The sequence below is a fragment of the Crassostrea angulata genome, chromosome 8, assembly GCF_025612915.1.
Source record: "Crassostrea angulata isolate pt1a10 chromosome 8, ASM2561291v2, whole genome shotgun sequence".
Taxonomy (NCBI): Eukaryota; Metazoa; Mollusca; class Bivalvia; order Ostreida; family Ostreidae; genus Magallana; species Magallana angulata.
Genome location: NC_069118.1, coordinates 8,291,945 through 8,313,795, shown reverse-complemented (window position 1 = coordinate 8,313,795; position 21,851 = coordinate 8,291,945). Strand labels below are relative to the sequence as shown.

General features: G+C 30.9%; 1 protein-coding gene and 1 pseudogene across 3 annotated transcripts; both read right to left on the bottom strand.

Annotated features, from left to right (window-relative positions):
• Positions 1 to 1,137: 1,137 nt before the first annotated feature.
• On the bottom strand, positions 1,138 to 2,852 carry LOC128159039 (complement C1q tumor necrosis factor-related protein 3-like; annotated as a pseudogene).
• Positions 2,853 to 3,022: 170 nt separating this feature from the next.
• Positions 3,023 to 20,591, bottom strand: LOC128159040 (multiple epidermal growth factor-like domains protein 11). Of its 3 annotated transcripts, XM_052822077.1 has the most exons (8): positions 13,346 to 13,374; positions 13,088 to 13,193; positions 11,420 to 11,592; positions 10,605 to 10,748; positions 10,099 to 10,212; positions 8,248 to 8,313; positions 7,996 to 8,088; positions 3,026 to 6,434 (listed from the first exon to the last, which is right to left on the bottom strand). In XM_052822077.1, exons 1-8 carry the CDS (start codon positions 13,359 to 13,361, stop codon positions 6,367 to 6,369), a joined length of 780 nt encoding a protein of 259 aa, XP_052678037.1. In that variant the 5' UTR covers positions 13,362 to 13,374; the 3' UTR covers positions 3,026 to 6,366. The 3 variants fall into 3 exon arrangements, with proteins under 3 accessions (XP_052678039.1, XP_052678037.1, XP_052678038.1); XM_052822079.1 differs by lacking the exons at positions 13,088 to 13,193; positions 13,346 to 13,374 and adding an exon at positions 20,457 to 20,591 and having other exon boundaries at positions 3,023 to 6,434; XM_052822078.1 differs by having other exon boundaries at positions 3,027 to 6,434; positions 13,088 to 13,452.
• Between the last annotated feature and the right edge of the window lie 1,260 nt (positions 20,592 to 21,851).

Genomic DNA, 21,851 nt, shown 5'->3' with positions numbered 1-21,851 from the left:
AAAGCGATGAATGTTTAACTAAGTATACAGTAAAACACGCTTATAGCAAAACACACTTATAATGAATTGACCTCACAGCGAAGTGATTTCTATTCCCCGTGACTTTATTACATGTTGTAAACTTGACGGATACAACGAATCACGCTTATAACGAAGCAAAATCGACTGTCTCTGGCACTTCGTTTTAAGCGTGTTTTACTTTACATATCTGATGTATGTTGAGCTGTTGCTGGTGCAATAGCTAAAAAAATGTTAAATAAGCTGCCGATGTCAGGTGATCGATTGATATTCCAATAAAAAGGTCATTACTTTCCTAACAGGAAAATGAATTATCAAAGTGTTGCATCTTTATTTGTAAAGCAATAGAATTTGGCGTTTTTATTTACAGTATTTTTCACTGTCATTCATAATTGACACAAATTATAGGATTTATAGCTTTTAGAGCTATATTTAAAACTAAGCTATGATAAATAATATTCAGGAATGTCACTTTTTTCAGATGTTGGTAAATATAAGTTAAATGATAGCTAGATACATACGAAAATTCAGAATACCATAAAGCAAGTTATCAAACATCGTACATACTTGTACGTTGTGATACTAGTATTAGAATAGTTGAGATAATGAAAATCTTACGTAAATACAAATAACATGCGAAAAACGTGATTGTACAGTATCATTCAGAGGCCCTGCTTCACAAGTGTTCTATCGATCAAAACTAAAATCGCGCATTCAAGAAACGAATTGCCTCATTTTTTTCATTCAGGATTTGTCAAATCTTAACTTTAATGTATACTTGAAGTTAGATCCCGGTTAACATATTCACATTTTGCTTATCATTCAATATGATTTCATTGTAAGCATATATTTTGATGCAAATTTCAAAGCATGTCCTCCACCTTACTCTCATTTTTGCTAATTTTGGCTGGTTTATCGCAAATGAGGGTACAATTTTACAATAACTACTTATCAGGTAAAATTTAAATACGGACATCATATGTCTCCTGTTGAAAAACCAAAGGCGTAAGCAGTTACTTTGCTGCGGGCATGTTTGAGTTTATTGGCAAAATGTCTTAATTTATACGTATATATATTTTGATGAAAAATACCTTCCAATGCCAAATCAACAAAACGTGGTCATCAGATGCAGTTTATTGCCAATAAGTAAAACCGAGAAGTAAAATTCAAACATAGCAAAGCAAAATAGATTTTTAAAATCCTCTAATGGCAGGAAATACACCACCCAGAGAGAGCGGTACGCATCACGTTATCACTGCGAATAGAACCACGAGGAACATAGGTGGTATGGGTTCTTGTAAAAACTATGTCATTCTTCTGCATAGAAAGAGCAGCCGTAACAGAAACTGAGGAATAGTCGTGCATTCCATGAACAAAAGATGCTCCTACAGGCTGACTATTGAGTGTCAACTCAATCGACATGTATTCACCAGGAACGGACATAAATATGGTCCACGAGAAGACATAAACGCCATCAACAGGAGCGATGAATGTTCCAGAATGTCTGTTGTATCCATTTCCGATATTAGTCACCTCGTGGTCATAGATAATGGTGTGGTGAGTACTAGGGTTGCTCTCGGTTGTCGACATGTAAGCATAGAACGCTACCACGCTCTCGGTAAGTGCTGGGACGATTCGAACTTCTGTAAACAATCATTATAATCTCATGTGATAATACTAAAATTGTTTTGAAAGAAAAACTATTTTGTACATTTGACCCTTTTTTTCTTTAAACTTTTCTCTAACTGTCCCATGAATGGTTAGATGGATTGATGAAATTTGGTGGATATTATTAATAAATTCTCACAAAAGCGTTTATCATAGCCACTTTATATTTATAAGTTATGATAAAAAACCGAAAACTACAAAATCAATATGCAAGCATATGTATCATGCAATTAACGTACGTGGCCTCTCTTGTTTGACACCGTCCTCTTGTACATCAATTACTTCGCTTTCCTGGTGTTTGGGTGAGCGGAATTGCAGTTGCTTCGCTTCTCCCTCCTGTCTTCGACTCGCCGTCATTATCCGTTTGCTCGACTCTAATTCGTTCCCATTTTTCAATTCCTTGATTTCCTTTTCGAGGTCCACAATTCTGGCTTCTTGTATTTGAACTTTCTCCTGTAACATCTTCATCACATTCTTCATCTGTTCAAACTCGTCCCGAGATATTGCATCATGTGCATTATTTTTTGCAGCTGAATGCATTATTTTCTGCAGCTGAAAACGAGTTCAGTGCCACAAAGAGTATAAAGACTCTTAAAATGTACAAAGACGACATTATGACGACGTCTGCTTGTCAATCTTATCTCTCGTTATCACAATGGTATAACGCGGCTTACAACTGCAGTGTGTTGTATTTGTTCTTATTAAACATAACGTACATTCATTTATGTAAAACAAAATTAGTTATAACAGTATTTTGTACATTTTTTCCTTAACTTAAACGTATAACATTCTGTTAATACCTACTTATAACATATACATTGTAACTCGGACTGTGTCCGACTTTTTTTTTTATCTTTGCTATATGTATGTCAGTTTCAATGGAACAAACCAGATAACCTTATTTCAAGATCAAAGAGGCCGTTTTATAGGATTTTAACTGAATTTAACTCAATTTTAACACCTGTTTCTTTATTATTAAATCATTTATGGGTATAATTATAAATATTGGAAATCATCTGCTACAGAAGAAGTTCATATAGACTGTAGGAAGCACCTCTTAAGTGTATACACACCATTAACATATTATCCTTGCTGAGCAGGCCGAGGTAGATTAGCTCGGGTAGGGAATTATATTTTCCCCCGTACCTTTAAAGCAATATGAGCTGCAATTTTCAACCTGATTTTTTTTTATGAAAATGTTATTTTCTACTAAGATGACAAAAAATATCAGTTTTTTTTTTTTTTTTTTTTTTTTTTTGTTAGTCTTATTTTTGTAGGGAAAGCCGTTAAGAAGCCTTTATTGAGGCAAAATAGAATTAGGCCAAAATTAAAAATATTTATGTTTCCCCTGGCGCGACCGACCCAATTAAATCCCGCCGACTGAATTGTTTTTTTCACCACATTGAAAATACATTTTTTTTTTATAAAGAAACCTAATTTTACCCAAAATCTTTTCTAGAAGACCCACTCCCTTTTCGTTTTCCAATCATTTTGAAAGCCTCGATCATTAACATGCCAATGGCCGAAATACTCGCTTTATGATCGGTAACTTCGCCGGAATTTCCTCCATAAAAGAATGTGTTCTGAGTTCACGATCGTGTAGATTAACCCCAGAGACATTAAAATGGTAATCATTTAATTAAATAAGACGTTTCCATAGCCTCAGTTAACCACTGGTGTGATTAATCGATTGTCTTATCTTTTATGGGTACATTGTATAAATATGAGTGATGCAACATGTAATCTACTCAACATTGAAAATTAAAACCGATGTTTATTACTTTTAGTGTTGATATCAAAATTAGTTGGTAACTCGTAATTAGTTAATAATTCTACCAAATTAATGCTAAAATAATCATAAAACCATATGCCTACAGTTATCTTAAAATTAAAATGATCCTCTACACAATGGTTGTAATTGGGTCAAAAGGTTGGACTAATACCTCCAAAATACACAGAAGTATAGAGACTGATTTAATTTGTCATTTAGCAAACACAATTATTAAACATTTCATCTATAAAATGTATGAATGCATCAAATAAATCAAATTTAATAGATTGGATAAGTTATTAAAACTTTTAGAAGTTGTTTTATTTTTTATTAACTTGCTTAAAGTTTAATACAATTTTAATCAAGGTTTAATTTGTGTATATCATCATTCCTGTAGGCTATGCTGTATCAAATATTGACAGTCTCCCTGATGTCAAACTTCTCCCTACTTTTCTGTTAGGGAGAAATAAATCTACCAAAAATTAAGTTGGTACCGGTATGATAAAAGACTCTTTACGTTTTGAAAAATTTAAACTGTTTTCTTAACTTCGTCAAATTTCAAATCAACAGATACAAAAAAGTTGGTTTTGGTTATGACTATAATAAAATGAAATTACATGTAAGTAAATTCACAAAAATCTCAAGTATATAATTATTTTTTCTTCGCTAGCATGATGTTTTAAATTTGTGTTAAAATTTCCTTGTCAAAGAAGAACATTCTCTGCAAGTGAAGTGATTTTGTGTAACCTTTAATATTATTGTTTTAATATACTTTTAGACATTTTATATACCAAATTTTGAAAGATTAATCAATACTTTGAAGTAGGTATATTATGATTATTAAAATGATATTTAAATATAGGTCTACATGTACATCAACATACAAATGATTATGAATGTATTCGAGCACATCTAGTCAATGAATCAAGCAAGTTTAAGAAATTGAAGATGAACAATATCAAATTGTGAATCCGATATTAAATTTGTTGTACATTCCATCAGCACAAGTATAAAAATTTGTTTTACAACTGGTCATTTTTTTTTAGATTTGTAATTGATTAAAGAATTGATCCTTTTTTTTCATTTTTAATCTATAATGTATTTTATATTGTGCCCTGACAGAAAAAAAAAACTATTTACCTACCTACCTACCCAACTTCAAAATTTAGGGTCGGGTTAGGGGAAACATAGATAGTTTTAATGATGGCCCAATATCCTCATCGGTATTTTCAAAATTTCTTGAATATTTTACTTACTTGCATGTCATACTCTGGAACAATAGCTTAAATAACTGTCACTGATCCAAAAGCAGACAAACTTGTAATAAAACAATCAGTCATCATTTCAGATTATTTTATGAAAAAATGTGTTAATTTATTAGACTTTGCGTTCGATGGTTTGTACTTTTTAAAGGAAATCAGAAACAAAGCGGGATCAACGAAGAGAACCATACTTAATTCCATATGTAATTTTTCCTTATAAGAGTAATTCCTCTGAGTTTTATTGAAAGAAAGTTTCTTAATGTATCCTCAATTATCTTAAAATACTAGAGATTCAACAGTTTTGTACAAAAAATTATCTGCATTAATTAGTTGCTCAATTCATTAATCATAAAATATTGCACAGTTTTGGAAATGTCAATTTACTTGAATCATTACAGTTTTAAGGTCGCACTAGCAGCTAATAAATACAAATAAACAAAAATCCGGATAACAAAATGAATACGGCACACAACAATGAACGAACAATCAACAGAGTTTTTGAGATGAATGGTATGTGTACTTCTACTTAAACGAACGAAACTTATATACAATATAGGTTTTATTATAATTATTTGAACAATTTTGATGTGGTTTGTCTGTCTTTTTATTTTAAATCCTGATTTTGTAGTTGACATTTTTTCATTTCTTTTTATTTTATGAATTAAAATTAGAAATACAGTAACGGAAAATAAATGATTCGTACACCTCGACGACAAAAACTCAATGTTAAAATTTTATTGTTTCTAAAAGGAAAAATAAAACTTTAAAATTAGCGTATTAAAGCTAGGTTTTTTTTCAATATTGCTGGCGTGCCTAGAATAAAAATTTAAAACAGAACGAAAACAATGTGTGTTTTCCTACTTAAATTGGTTTAAGTCATTTGAAAAGACATACAAAACATTGTCTAACATTACAAAGATTTAAAACGATTTGATTTATTCTGTTTGGGTTTTCAATTCATTATTTTTAAACCATAACGTTGAGGGAAAACAAAGACTTTAATCTGAATTTTTTACGATAATTATGCTTTGGAATATACATGCAATTCAAATATTACTATCATTGTGTAATTGCATCTCTAGACTTGTGGAAATCAGTATTTTTTTTATATCCATATTTATATGAAGACTTTTATTTTAACAATGTATGGACGTAAAGAAATGGAGAGACCTGATAAAAAAAAGAATTAATTGTATCTTATGAAAAATCGGAATGGCAATTACTACAAACAACAATGGAAAACACAATAATAAAAGCATGCGCATATGTACAAAAAATAATAGAAACAGGAATTAACAAACGTCTTTATAAGTTCCATGTCATTTGTCTTTCTCCAGGTTTATACCACTGTTCAATTTTGAACGCAATTTTAATTTACAATCTTTAGAAAAAAATCATGGCAAAATATCAAATACAATACTTATAACAAATGTTTTAAGTAAGTCAATTATTTCCTCAAACTATATACTAATGTCATTTTTTTTTAACGACTCTAAGATCAAAAACTTATTTTAAAATGGTGTTACGCATGTATCAGCAATTGCGTGAATTTCGCATTGCACGACCTGTGTTACGTTGCATGAACGAAACCAAGACCAACAGCAATACACCCACAAGGACCCCGACGGAAATGATACTGATTTCAATCTATTTCTTCTTGCTTGTCTCAGTAATGTCTTTGAATGCAGAATCCCCTTCTAATTTCTTCGCAATACCTTTAAAATTTAAATAATTATATGATACCTTGCCATTATGATACAAAACGTGAGGAAATATCAGACTGGGCATTTATACATTTAAAGAGCGACAAAATAAACTCTAAAAGATATTCACTTTCGTGCCATTGTATACTTTTTATTTTTACAATGTAAACCGATATTCAAAGAAAATATTTAAAACATTCAAAACACATTTTCAAACAAAGGGTTTAATATAATAAAATGCAAAGTTAAAACTTCGTATATGATATTGCAGCTGCTGTTTTTAAGGTGGCTCTATACACCACTTTTTGATGACGCAGTACGCAAAATAGTAAACCTGGAAACATGCATTTCCGGTACTGGCTGATTTAAACTGAGGTGAATATGTATGGGAACCGCTATTTTGAAAAATATGTTAAATGGATAGATTTAATTTGATAATTGGAAAATTCATTACTTACAAGTAATGTGGTATGTAACACCTTCACGTTGTGTGGTATTATTTATTAAAATAAACAATAAAATCAAGTAGAAATTTTTAAAGAGTTTCTTTAGCATCATCGATATGTTACACTGTAGCGCAGTGGGTTAGTGGGTTCACTACAAACCAGTAGGTCATGAGTTCGATTCCCGTTGAGAACAATAAATTTTTTAACTGTCCAAAAATTTCTAAAACGTATTTTTTGGTTGAATACCGTGAAAATTCTAAACAGGTGAAAATATTTCAATTATAATATACTTTAATGCACATTAACATCGACACCTCACGGAGGTGAGAGGGTTGCTTTGAATTTCTCTCAGGTTGGGATACATAAATCCTATTAGCCTAGTCAATGTTCCCCTTTATTTATTTGACTTAGTTTTGCATTAAAGCGAATATATTCACTTATACAGGGCAAAGTCTATAATGAAATATGTATGTATTTATCATTCCAACATTACATTTAGGAAATTTCCTCCAACTCAGAAATGAAAAGTCCCCAAGGTGTTTTGGCCTTGGGACTTAGGAACGATAACCCTTACATGAGGAACTTTCATACCAAATAAAATTTAAAATATTTTTTGTGTTTATTTGCAATGGTTTTCATTCAATTTTTTAAGTCACATATATTAAAATCGTTTTCTTATAACATCAAGCAACTTTTTCAGATGATTTTTCAACAGAGTAAGAAAATATGAAAAATTATGTTTTGGGGAAATACTAAAAAAGATTGCAATAATAACATTTTTGAATGTTAAGAAGCGATATATTTTTTTTTTTGTGTCCGAAGGAAATATCCATCATATGACAAAATAATTTCTCTCAATTTGTTGATAGCTGTCTTTTAAAAAAATATTTTACAAAAACACGAAAAAACATTAAAAAATTCTTTAAAAATACCTATATTATCCCTATCGTCATTTTAATATTTGAAAAGTATATGTTTTGTGGTCTTCTATTGAAAATTGGAATAAACTGTGGGTGTATAGAGCCACCTTAAACTGTTATGAATATCAACTAAAGGTAATAAGATCTCTTAATATACTTTAAACAAAGCTCTTTGTTATATAAAAGAAAAAAATGAAGAGAGCTTACCTTTCATATTTTCATGTTCTCTTGACAATTGAGATTCTTTCTTAAGTTTTGAAGTTTTGACTGAGGTTGTAAGACTTGTATAAACAGATATGCCTAAAAATAATACTTATTATCACTTGTCAAATTTGTTTCTACTCAAAAACTTATATTTGCTTAATGAATGTTTGTCACTTTATGCATCAAGTTTGATAAAAAAGAAGATATTAACAAAATAAGCTCAGATACGTCGGATGTGAAATGAAGGTTAATTACCTGTTGTGGGAGTCGGCTTCATCAAAGTCATGTTCAAATTTGTCGTAAGAAAAGCGGACCCAGTATCTGATAAAAAAGAAGTCAATGTTGGCAATGCGTCAATTGTGTCTATGAAATGTAACGTTTGTAAATAAAATTTTTCTAGTATATTTCTACAATATCAAGAAATAGATTTATAAATAAAAATAAACCATTGTAAAGGTTTTAATATTAAGAGTAAAATGGCAGCACTCTTCAGCTAAAAGCCAGATGATCATTTCAATGTTTTTGTTTAATGTATGCTACCCCCCCCCCCCCCCTTTATCTTATCATAAAAATGAATATAATGTCCTACGGGCCCAGTTGTACTAAGAAAAAACGTGTACGTTGGTGAAAAGGTGCCGAATTCTTTCATGCTATGAATTAAAATTCTTAGTTGAAAGATATTTGTAATCTCAAAAAGATTTGTTGTGATGAATTTGACTGTTATTTTCAAGGCAACTTCATTAATTTTCTCCAAAATCGTTCCGGGGCGATTCTACAATTTTCTGCTACATTACGGGTATAAGGGAGGCATTTTAACTGTGATAAGGGCCTTTCCTGAGACACAGTTAGATTATCTAAACTAAGGATAGTGAAGTGAAATTACATTATATGTAATAGCATGATTGTAGGCTTATAGTTTTGTTATGTAAATGTCAATAATAAGGTGTGTCGATGTACATATTTCGTAAATGTCCGATATGCAATGTAAACCCCTTGCACGCACGGGTCAAAGTGTAGTTAAGACTTTTTATAATCGCACATACTAACTTTTGTTAAAATATGCCTTTGAATTATGTTGAATGGAAATACTGTAGCTTTGTTGATTTTCAAGACGTTGCCTAAAATTCTAAGGTTAAGGTAATGATCTGATTTTATGTTGCAATGTAGTCATTTTATGATTTTTAAGAAAATATTTACTCTTCTTTTAAAAATAATTCATAATGCAATAAACGTTACTAACGAGTGGTTAAAAACAATTAGAAAATGCAGGAAAACGTTTAAACAAAATCAACTGTTGGCGTTTAGTTCAGGTAATTTTTTTTCATAAAATTGACCCTATCTTTATCTAATTAAAGAATTGCCAATATCTTTTAAAAAATAATTTAATTTTTTTTTTCTGCATATATTTCTATGATGAGTTTTAACGAACGTATAGGGCATTGTTCTACCAGAGATGTTATTTTAATAATATTGCCTATATCTTATTCGGCTCAATCTATTTCTTTGTTTGTCTTTGATATTGGTTTTGACTTCTCATTTTAACAAAACATAAAACATTTTACACAATGAATAATACAAATTTAATGTTGAGTCGTCTTTTGCCCAAAAATGTTCTTTTTGCTAAAGTTTCCTATTAAGTCCGCGCGACCGGCTATTCTTTAATGACTTATATATGCAGCACAAAATACAGAGTAAGCAGCCACATACACACTAGAACCGAACCATTTCGTTATCGCTATTGATACTACTGAATCGTGAAGGTTCGTAGATGAAAAAATTTGATAAATATAAGCTCTTGACCGATTTATTGAACACATATAACACATATTGACAGCAGTTATTTTCTTAAACGAAGTTCTGAGATAACCTCGTAAATGTTTGAGATCTTATAAAACCTGTCCTGTAAAAGCGATTACACAACTCGTACCTAACATTGTTAATAAGAAGGAAATGATGCCCATTCAGTTTTAAGTATAAGTGGTCAACATTTACCCAACGTTAAACTACATGTAAACTATATGTAGCGTATAATGATATAAAGAATGAAAACACCTAAGGAAGGATATGATTCAGTAATAAGTAAACTTTAACATTTTAATGACTTACCTGAAATACTTCTACGTGAAGCCAGTCTGATTGAATGGGCGCTGGTGTAGTATGGTGTCTTTTGTCTTTCGATCACTAACGGTTTATTTTCATCAATGTTTGGATTGTTGGTTCCTATATCAATAGAAATCTCTTCTTTGTTGATACATTCTACGTACAATTCAGATGGAAAAAAATTAAAAAAACATACAGGACAAAGTAACATGTACATGTATATGAACCCCGCAAATATTTTTTTTGTTTTTTGAAAGGGGGGGGGGGTATTTTTTGTTCTTATTTTTGTCACTGGACTTTGAAAAAAAAGCGGTTTGAACGTGAATATCTGGAGTTTGAAGACACATTCAATAATCATCTTTTTTAAAGTTAAATTTTCAAGTTAAATCGTATTTGTCTTATTAAATCAATATCAAAATATTGAGAATACTTTAAACACAAGAAAAATGCACATAAGAAAACTTTCATTTTTATATTAGTGAAAATAAAGTAAGACATTTCATAAGACTAGCCTAGTCTGGTGTATTGGCAGCCAGTTGAAGTATTACAACGTTTCCTGGAACATGCGCACGTTCTCTGGCAACCAAATCCATAGCGCGGATAAAGACATTCAAATTCACAGTTTCTCCCGAAAAAACCGGCTTGACATCTTTCAGCTATATAGGAAAAATCATCAAATTAAGTAGTTTATTAATAGATTTTGAATTATTCTATATAGAAATATTTTCACATTTATATTTTATAATGGCTTTTGAGACAGATATTATTAAAATGCATCGTTTTCAACTTAATACATGCACATTATTCCCGATTTTTAAAAATTGATTTGGATAAAGTCATACATTCTTTTGTTTAAAGTGACTCGACATACCTTCATAGTATTTGAAAAATATATCAAGCTTTTTTAAAATATAGTTTTTAACAATAAAAAGACCAGTAATAACATTCAACAACCTAAGTGTATCTATTTATTTTTGTTTCGTCCTTACGAATCTATTTAATGTAGGTAATATTTTATAATATAAAGTTTCCGTGTGTAAAATTTGATAGTTTGTTGTTTCACAGTTTTTGAGAGATAAATTGTTTTAACGTAATGGTTGCAAAACAAAACACAAACAAAAAACAAGAAAAATGAAACATCAGTCGGATTTGTTCATATCAAGTGTCAAATGCAGTAATCTGTATAAAAATCATTGAATACAGAAAGAGTCTGTCGTCGTTTTAAAATATCCATTAAAACTTAATTACATTGTAACAGTAATTCGGCTCCACAACAAACTGTTTGAATTTCAATTTAGTGTATAGGAACAGATAAGTCTTTGTTTACCTGGAGGCGGGCATCCATTTATATGATGACATGAAAGTGGACTGCAAGAACAAATCTTTCTGCATCGATGCCCATATTCTGGATACGTACACTGTAGATGACAATTTCTTCCAGTATATCCGTCTGCACAACGATATGAAGGACCCAAAGAATGAACTGGCTGTGCTTGGAAACTGAAATCAAATGTGTTCCTTTTAATAAAGCAGTAAAGATATAAAGCAGTAAAGATATATACAAATGTTATCAAAAATTATCAATTAAAGCTATTTAAATCTTTCATTTAAAAAACTGAACATTGCATCCAGAAGCAGTTTAGGTCACTTTATTGTATTGCGAAAATTTCTTTATTGTCATGCACGTATTCATAATAATCGATCATCTAATCGTAAGATGTAAAGATGTAAAGAAAAAATACAAAAAGGATGTAAATATGAAATTGGAAACACTATTCAATGACTGTCATTATATATTACATGTGTTATAATTTAAAACTCATCTGTGACAAAAATGTACCACACACACACACACACACACACACACACACACACAAAACTAATTTTTAGATTAATTTAATTGAACAGTTGAACAGAATATGATTTGTAGTCTGCCAATAGAAAAATATAATGGAAAAAAGAACAATGAAGTGTTTAATTAACAGGGAACATCAATTTTAAAAAATAGACGCTAATAGATAGATAGTATCAAGAGCTAACATTTATAGCATATTAGGAAACAGGATGAGAGACACTTAACAGAATGCGTACACTTCATCATAGTTCTTGATTTGTGACATTAAATCGTTTCAAACGAATAGTTTAGAAATAAGTACGCAATTAATCCTGATATATTTACATCTACCGATAATGTTTCCCTTTATTTCCTACGGAAACTTATAGTTAATTCACAGATCTGTAAAACAGCCAGATTTAAATCTACACGCCCCGCTTATCGATTGGTCGAAACCTGAATTTTACTTACCTTTTACAATCAATTAATTATTTTGTTTAAGATGTAAATATAAACGATAAATGCTTTCTTTGAAGATTTATGCGGGTTATGAAGGTAGCAAACATTGTAGTCAGAAATCTACATTTATTTACCCGCTAACACAAGTTATGTATTTGTTCTGCAATGTCCCCAACTTTATATCCTGCACAAATCACCAAGGAAAGCATTTTAGTATTTAAATGTTTACCGTAAATAGACGAAAGTTCATTAAATATATGTAGCAATATTAAATGTGAAACGAAAAGTATTCTATGTTAACAAGCGTGCTGATTGAAACCGTCACCTTTAGAGTACCTCGTTAAGTAATATTGATAATCAAATAAAATGAATTAAATAATTAAAACAGCGAATACTTGTTACCCTAATGATTATGTTATTGGACTATAGATAACAATCAAACGTAACAGAAATTTAGCTAATAACAATTAGGATAAAAAGTGACTTAAAATAGTGTTCTGTTGTGTCTAAATAGCAGAAAGAGTTTGATACTCTGGCTCGTGTCCGTGCACTTTGTACAAACATTATTATATATCTGCAAATGTTACCTTTGCTAGCATGCTATTTGTAAAGTCATATATTTACAACCACGAGCTTATTAAATGTTCAAATGAATTAGAAGTATATCAATCATGATAAATTTGTAAATGATAAGCAACTTACATTGATTCCAATGAAGATAAAATTAAAACAATAAGAACAATCCATCCAAGAAAAAGTATTTCCTTTGCTGTCATTCTCTCTAATTTTTTATGCCATACACTAAGAGCTGTTGTGTTTTAATATAACGTAAAACAGTTAATTCCCGTATTTAGCGGCTATTATACTGATATCTTATTGCAAATATCAATTACAATTGTAGTCGATTAAAAGGACATTGAAAATATTTTTTTTCTGTAAATTCAATAAGGAAGAACGAACTTAAGTATTGAATCATGAACTTATTTTGTGATATCCGACTTGCCTAGAGTAATTTCAATATAGACCTTTATGCGATCTCGTTGCAAGCAACAAGTATATCTTCCAACTTTTTTTAAAAACGTTTATGAACAATAAAAAAAAATATAAAATCTTCCGTTTCCTATAGCCTTAAAGATCGTACGGTGTCATTGGACAGAAATTTGTATATGTTGAAAGGGATGTGCCTGATGATATTAAGGTCAAACGTTTGACATAGAACATCCAAACATCATTATTAAAAAAATCAAAAACGGAGAATTTCTTTTGTCCTTTCTGATATTTTAACCCTAAAAAAATATTGAATTTATTTTTTTACATACTTACGCCTTTACACACCCACACACACACACACACCCACACACACACACATACACACACACACACACACACACACACACACACACATATATATATATATATATATATATATATATATATATATATATATATATATATATATATATATATATATAATGAATTAGAAGTATATCAATCATGATAAAGAACAAGATACAGTATTGGCATTATTTGGCCGCAAAATTTACGATTCTTTCAACGTCTTTGTCTGCGTTATTGAAGTTGTGCATTGTACTATTTATGTTATTAGCGAAATCCTACAGGCACTAAAATGACGTCATTTTTCATTATGAGGTCACTTATGTGCGCTAAACATGGAATGCTCGTTTAAATGCGTTACTATTACTTATTAGGTTAGTTACTGACTCACTACGGAAATATATTGGGTTGATCAATCTCATAGATGGCGAGGCGAAGCTGAGCCGTCTATGAGATTGATCAACCCAATATATTTCCGTAGTGAGTTAGTAACTAACCTAATAAGTGTTTTGTTTTCCCGAGGACTATCAAGAGACATATTCATTTACAAATAGCGGTGATCTACGCTAAGCCATGTACAAGATGCATTACATCTCGTCCAATTAAACTCATTTAAACTCTTCAAAATTATCAATACCACCTTTCAAATACGCTTAAAAAATCTTCGCTTCACCCATATTACTTACAATGTTTTGTTGCTATTCAATTTTAAACCTCTGCAGAGATTTGAGCAAATTTAGACGCTGCCATTTTGTTCTGCTCCAGACACAACAATGTGACGTCAATATTCAAAGGGCAACTACTCTAATTTTAAAAAAAATCCCAAAGGGCCACTACTCTAAATGTTTTGAGGACTTACTGAACACGATTTCTGTGTTAAATAATATGAAATATCGAGATAAGTAGGTGAGGCGGCGGCCAATGACGGCCATATTGCCTAATATTAATCCTCAAAGAACCTACATAGAGATATATGAGGCAATCACGTGCCATGTTTATTCCAATGAAAATATGACATTTCAGTCCGAGGGAAAACAAAATTTGATGTTTTATGAGTATTTTTCGTTAAAATTAGACACTTTCACATGCGACAACCACTTTTATAGTTTACGTGCCGGCTCATGATTTCATCATTTATTCTTACACTTAAAATGGTGTTGGTTGTCACGTATGAACAATATGAATTTTTAAGAAAATGAATACAAAAAATGATATCTTACTGATGTCAATAACATTTTTATCTATTGTTATCGACGTCAACAACGCTATCATAGCTGAGTGAGAAGCTGATTAGTAGAATGCATTTAAAATTGACAAGTAACTTTTTAGCCCTAAATATTGTTCCACTGATTCTTAAATCATGCACACAGTACAGCTTACGAACACGGACGGTGCGACACGGCTCAACAATGTGTAACACCCAGTGTATACATATATATGTAAAAAAAATATTGAGTATTCAAGAGCAATACTTTTTGGCTTATTTAGTTCTTTTTTTAACAAACTTGACTATGTATTAATTTACTAAATAAAGAGAAACTAAAGGGGAAAAAATAGAAAAAAAACAACAGCAGCAAATTAAAACACAAACGCTTAAACCTATTCGAGGGTCAATCAAAAAAATACGAAGACTTTTGTCATAGCTATGTTACTTAACGTCATATCAATACTAAATTTAGTAAACTGTTAAATATGACTTTCATAAAAAATATATGATAGACAACCACATTGTCTTCGCATTTTTTTGATTGACCCTCGTACAATTGTTCCGGTGGATATCGCCGACATATTGAAAGGCTTAATCAAAACACTAATAATTTCTTTGTTGTTAAGTCACTTTATAACTATAAGATCGTATACGCAGTAGTCTGATCAATTTAAATAGCGCTTAGAATTATAACGGTAGAACATATATTGTCTCCCGTAATATTTTCTCGCGAACTCTTTTCAACGAAATCAACTCTAAGGGCGGATGAAAACAATTGTACTTTCTCAAAAAGAAAAACGTAGTTTTATATTTTGTGTTATTTTTTTTTTCTATAATGCATGTTTGTGATGTACATTCACATGTCACATTGTAGGAACATAAGTGTACAATTTTAGGTAGTGATGTTTGTCGAAACGAGAGAACAAATAGCGCTGCAAACTGTATTTTGACCGTACAATGTACATTATAGACGGAAAATACGTAAATAACTAATTTCTGGAGGGACAGTATCGCGATTTTTATATGGTTAATTGTTAACTAGAAAAAGTTAATCTTTATGCTCGTCATTTAAATCTTAAAATATATCTTCGGAAAATATTTTTATTGGATCAAAACAGTGCAAACATTCAATAAGAAATCGAATCAAAATTTCAAAAGAAGTGTTTCTCATTTCTTTCACAAAACATGTCGTTTCTTGTTTTGAAAATATTTCCCCAATACGATATCTTTCAGAAAAAAAACTACTACGTATATGAAGGAAGCAATGCATTCTTTAAATTTGAAGGTTTTTCGGGGGGGGGGGGGGGGGGAGAGGGGGGTTACCATGCCTCGATTTTGCTCACTATACGCGTAGCTCTTATAAGTATGTACGGGTAGGTCTGATTTGCAGATGAACATCTGTATGCGTAGCTTCGAACAGTACAATAAGCTATATTACTTTTGTTGACTGAAATTACGTTTTGTAAGACTCGTTTTTTATGTTTTTTTTTTAAAAGGTAAAAAAACAATTAAGAAAAAAATCGGACACAATTGTATACAAAAAAACCAAAGCCCATTGATTTGTAAAATTATTTCCCGCGCTTGCGTGGGATGTCATCTAGTTATCTATACTAGTATATTAAAATAATAGACTCGAGTTTTCGGGCTTTAATACCAAGAATTCGGAAGAGAACTGTCTTTTGTTTTATATATTTTAAACATCATTGGTACTTGAAGTTTACCAATTTGTTTTTATATCTTCCCAATCAAGCTTCGCTAATTAATAATCAACGAAAAGTCCTTTTAAAAACCCTGAAATCATCTGGATTGTTTTAGATTTTACAATCTTGCGCATGCACATTACATTCACGCTAAATCATGGGAGGCTCTTTTCTTTATGTTTCCACAATATCACATTTGCATGGAGAAACTCAAACGATTACAAATACGTGTAAATTTTCATTGAAGCTTTTTCATATACTGTTTATTCCTTATTTTTCGCGAGTACTTAATTCCGCGATTTAACGATTCTCCATCAAATTGCGAGAACATAAAATAGTGAATGCCGAAATTTTATCAATGTTTCATGTAGTTTACATATGTCGGAATATTAAAAGCGAGATTTTAGAATTCGCGAGACGAGTTTCTCGCGATTTTATGCTGATATTAATTCGTCGCGTTTAGTTAGGAATATATAGTAATATGTTCATCAAAGGAAATACGGGAGATAATTCTAGCTCAGTGCATTTAATATGAAAAATCCCGAGAGTTCCAAGTGTCAACATGGTGAGGAGATTCGAAGCGAGTAAAATACGTTTGTGAAAAAGTGTTGAATTCTTCATTAATATAAATAAAGTTTTAGATGAAAGGTATTTACAGCCTCAAAATGGTTTGTTATGAATAATTTGACTGTTATTTTTAATGCAGCTTCATTAATTTTCTCAAAAAATCGTTTTGGAGCGATTCTGCAATTTGTTGCTACATTACAGGTATATGGGAGGCGTTTTAACTGTGGTGATGGCCTCTCCCGAGATTATTCTTACTAGGTAGAGTGTAGTGAAATTAATAGTATTATTGTAGGCTTAAAGCTTGGTTATGTACATGCCAACAATACGTTAATGTCCGATATCACATGCAATGTCAACCCGTGCACGCACGGGTCTAAGTCTAGTTTATGTATTAAAGGTTTTGATATCAATTGCGTATACTGTAAGTATATTATAGATAAAGTTTCTAGTTCCACTTGTCAATATAAATACTTGAATCCAAATACTTGTGCTAGGACTCCGTTTTTAAATCTTATTAATCCAAAACCTATAGAGTTGTTTTCAAAATAGCACTCGTGTACATATGGTAGCTATGTAAAAGGATGTGCAATGTCGATTAAAAAACAATTAATTACAAAATACTGCAGCAAAAATATTTGTTTTCATCATTGAAATTTTTTGAAGTGGTGAGTTCATTCATACAATGGTCATTCTATTGAGTTAACTTACCATTACAAACCAATGCTTAATTATAGAACCACGCATACAGTAAAATTTTAAATATATATGTTTAAAATTGCGTTACGCGTACAGTATGAAATAATGACAACTCATGATATTCTGAGGATTTTTTTCTAATTTTATTTGCAATGGTATCAAATTATCAGATTATTCTCTTAAAGTATACATCTACCTCCACATGTCCCCTATTCAGTCGTAATATTTTAATGATTGTATTTCCTACGAAATAATCATTTCAATTTTGGAATGTGACCTTGGATATTGATTGTCAAAAAGTTCATTAAAAATCATGTGAATGGATGAAATGAATACAACTGTTTATATTTGTGCCAGTTTATTACCATAACGTATTGAATTGTTAAGGAATTTTTTTTAGACCCATTTATCAATTCGTTTGATTAAAATCTTCGACTGTTCGCAGAGCTACCTCATCTATTTGTTTATTTGCCTCGACAAACAGTGCTGCCCATAACTGTACACTTCCGTTCCTACACTGTGCATGTGGTATATTAGTTTTTATAGAAGGAATCGTAGAATCAGTGGATCAGTATATAAAGTTCCTTCCGTGATTTTGTCTTAAAGTTTTTGACTTAATCTTTATAAGACACTTTAAAGGTTTAGATAAAGTTCCTTCCATGATCTTGTTTTAAGGTTTATCAGACTTTTTAAACACTTTAGATAGAGTTCCTTCCGTGATCTTGTCTTAAAAATTTCCACTTCATCTTTATCAGACAATTTAAACATTTAAATAAAGTTTTTTTCCGTGATCTTGTCTTAAAATTTTTGACTTTATCTCTATCGGACCCTTTAAATATTTTGTTCAAACATCATTTAATTGAAGAAACTGAGAGAGAGAGAGGAGAGAGAGAGAGAGAGAGAGAGAGAGAGAGAGAGAGAGAGATATTTCATTTGTTATTCACTAATATGTTATCGTTTTAAGTAATACACATTGAAATAGAATCCAACAAAGCAGTTTCAGTCCACGTACTATATCTGTCAATCAAATTAGCCCGCGAGCTGCACCACGTGCTCTTTCCGTGATAAAGTTTTTCCAAGTCCAAAGAAAATAGAAATATGTTTGACAATAAAGTATTTTATAGTGTTTTTAATGTATAATATGATTCTTACACACTCTATGTGTGAAAGTTGATTTGTTAACATACTGCGTTATTTAATCAGAAAACTACACGTGTAAACCCCCTTTTCTCTCTCTCTCTCTCTCTCTCTCTCTCTCTCTCTCTCTCTCTCTCTCTCTCTCTCTCTCTCTCTCTCTCTCTCTCTCTCTCTCTCTCTCTCTCTCTCTCTCTCTCTGAGTGTAGATTTGGGTGTGAACAATATTGTGAAACATGAACAGATCTAGTTTGCTTATTAACATCTTTCAAGTCCAGTCCAATCATTCCCATTTCCATTTCTTTTTTTATCCAATGATATTTTTTAATTGAGATTGCTTATCAAACTTTCAGAGAGTCGAAGACCCCCCTCCCCCTTTTCCCCTACCTTCTTCGAGTTCATTGTTCATGCATTTAAAATTAAGACTTGTTATCAGAAATATAATGCTTTTGCTTTCTGTTCTTTAGTGAATAACCAATGGAAGCCGTAAGGTACTTGTATTTACATGTAACTGACTCACTACACCTTGAAATAGTGTCTCAAATCAACAGAAATTTTCTTGAATAGAAACAATGCAATGTTTCATAATGCATTAGAAGTATATACATGTAAGTCATATAGGCGAAAATATATACAATTTTGTATTTAAACACTTATATTTACATTATCCAGTGTCTTTGCCTGTGATTACACTACGTATCGATTTTGTACTTTATAACTCATAATACAAACGACGCCAAATCGAGGCACCAGCGGGGTTTGTTTATTTATATTTAAATATTTAATCGTATGATGGCCTAAGATTATATAAATATAAGAAATAAGGAATCATTCTTTGAATATTATGAGGTGATAATTTCGGTCGGGGCGTGATCAAATCTATCATAAAGCCCTTCGGGCTTTATTGGATTTGATCACGCCCCGACCAAAATTATTACCTCATAATACTCAAAGAATTTCGGTCGGGGCGTGATCAAATCTATCATAAAGCCCTTCGGGCTTTATTGGATTTGATCACGCCCCGACCAAAATTATTACCTCATAATACTCAAAGAATGATTCCTTATTCCTTATATAATATCAAAAGTTCGATGAAATTGAAATGAAACGCATGCAAATTTAAACTTGTTATTTGCGGTTCAAAAGCCCGAAACTCATGCACAGATACCGGTATGTTTTACAACACAGATAGACTTACTTCTCCCGTAAATATGCATGACGTCGCGTTTAAAATTTTAACGTCTTGCTAAAAATGGAACAGTTTTCAATATAAATTTCATGATATATATGTTTAAGTCACATATCTAAATTATATACCACTGGATTTGATAAATTCAAGGCTTTTTAAAATGTTTGGTGCTGTGCATATTTGAAACACGGCAAATGTCGGCCAATAACGTCCCTTGTTCTTTGTAAATGTTAAGCAACTTACATTGATTCCAGTGATGATAAAATTAAAACAAGAAGAACAATCCATCCAAGAAAAAGTATTTCCTTTGCTGTCATTCTCTCTAATTTTCTATGCCATACACTAAGAGCTGTTGAGTTTAAATATAACGTAAAACAGTTAATTCCCGTATTTAGCGGCTATTATACTGATATCTTATTGCAAATATCAATTACAATTGTAGTCGATTAAAAGGACATTGAAAATATTTTTTATTATAAATAAATTATTTGATTGTATTGAATTTCCTCTAGGCAAGTCGGATATCTCAAAATAAGTTCATGATTCAATACTTAAGTTCGTTCTTCCTTGTTGAATTTACAGGAAAAAAATTATTTTCAATGTCCTTTATATATATATATATATATATATATATATATATATATATATATATATATATATATATATATATATATATATATATATATATATAACTATATAAAACAGGAGCTATGTTTGAAGCGAAATGTTATTTATTATGTTAAATGTCTTATCATCAAAATTATGAAAAGAATGAAACTAGGTGAAATTCTAAGATTACGTATAAAAAATTATAAAATTTAGAATTGCACAGATACCAAAAATTCCACTGTAACATCAAAAGTGAAAAATCAACTTAATATTGTTTACTTTCAGAAACTGGTGGAGAGGAAGACATATTATTTTTGTGATCACTGTTGTGTCCATATGAGGCATCCGGCAAATGCTTCCACGTGCGCACACATTCCGCTTGCATACGTTGTTCTTATAAAAACTTGAAGTTTGGTTTAGTATTTATATAACCTTTTACTCAGTTTTATTTCAGTTCATTTACCTTAAGAGATGCAAACATACATAAAATACAGTTCGACCTGTTAATTCGAGAATGCACGTTTTGTCTCACGCGTAAGAATTTCGATCGAAAGATTCATTCAGTAATGCAGTTGACCTCGATGAACTGACCTCAATCATAAGAAGATGCTCCATGAACTGACCTCGATCTATTGATGTTGCATAATAGTAGCTAGGAGGACGGCTTGATTTATAAACCAGGTTACGTTATAATGCGACCTCAATAGCAAGTTATGATGGCATTCAATGTTTTCCAGCCGCAATAAATTGTTTTAATACAACTCTTTCTTTGTATACGTGTTAATGCTCTTTGAAGAGCCCTACTCAGTATTTTGAAGAAGAAGAAGAAGAAGATACATTAACATTTAATAATTACGTTAAAAATATAAAACTAGACAAGGAGTTTTCGAACGGCTTTCCCCAAATTTATTTCTAAATTAAATTTGTTGACGGTTTATAATTATGAAATTATGGTGTATATGCAGATTCAAAATATTCCAATTTTGTAAAAATGCATTACTTTTTTAATTATTTAACATCAAACTGATC

What these genes read in the sequence shown, in the direction of transcription:
- LOC128159040 (XM_052822077.1), bottom strand. An exon ending in TTATCTTCATTGGAATCAAT is followed by an intron (nt 11,593 to 13,087) that starts GTAAGTTGCTTA and finishes ATTTGATTTCAG; the next exon opens with TTTCCAAGCACAGCCAGTTC. An exon ending in AGAACATGAAAATATGAAAG is followed by an intron (nt 6,435 to 7,995) that starts GTAAGCTCTCTT and finishes TAAATTTTAAAG; the next exon opens with GTATTGCGAAGAAATTAGAA.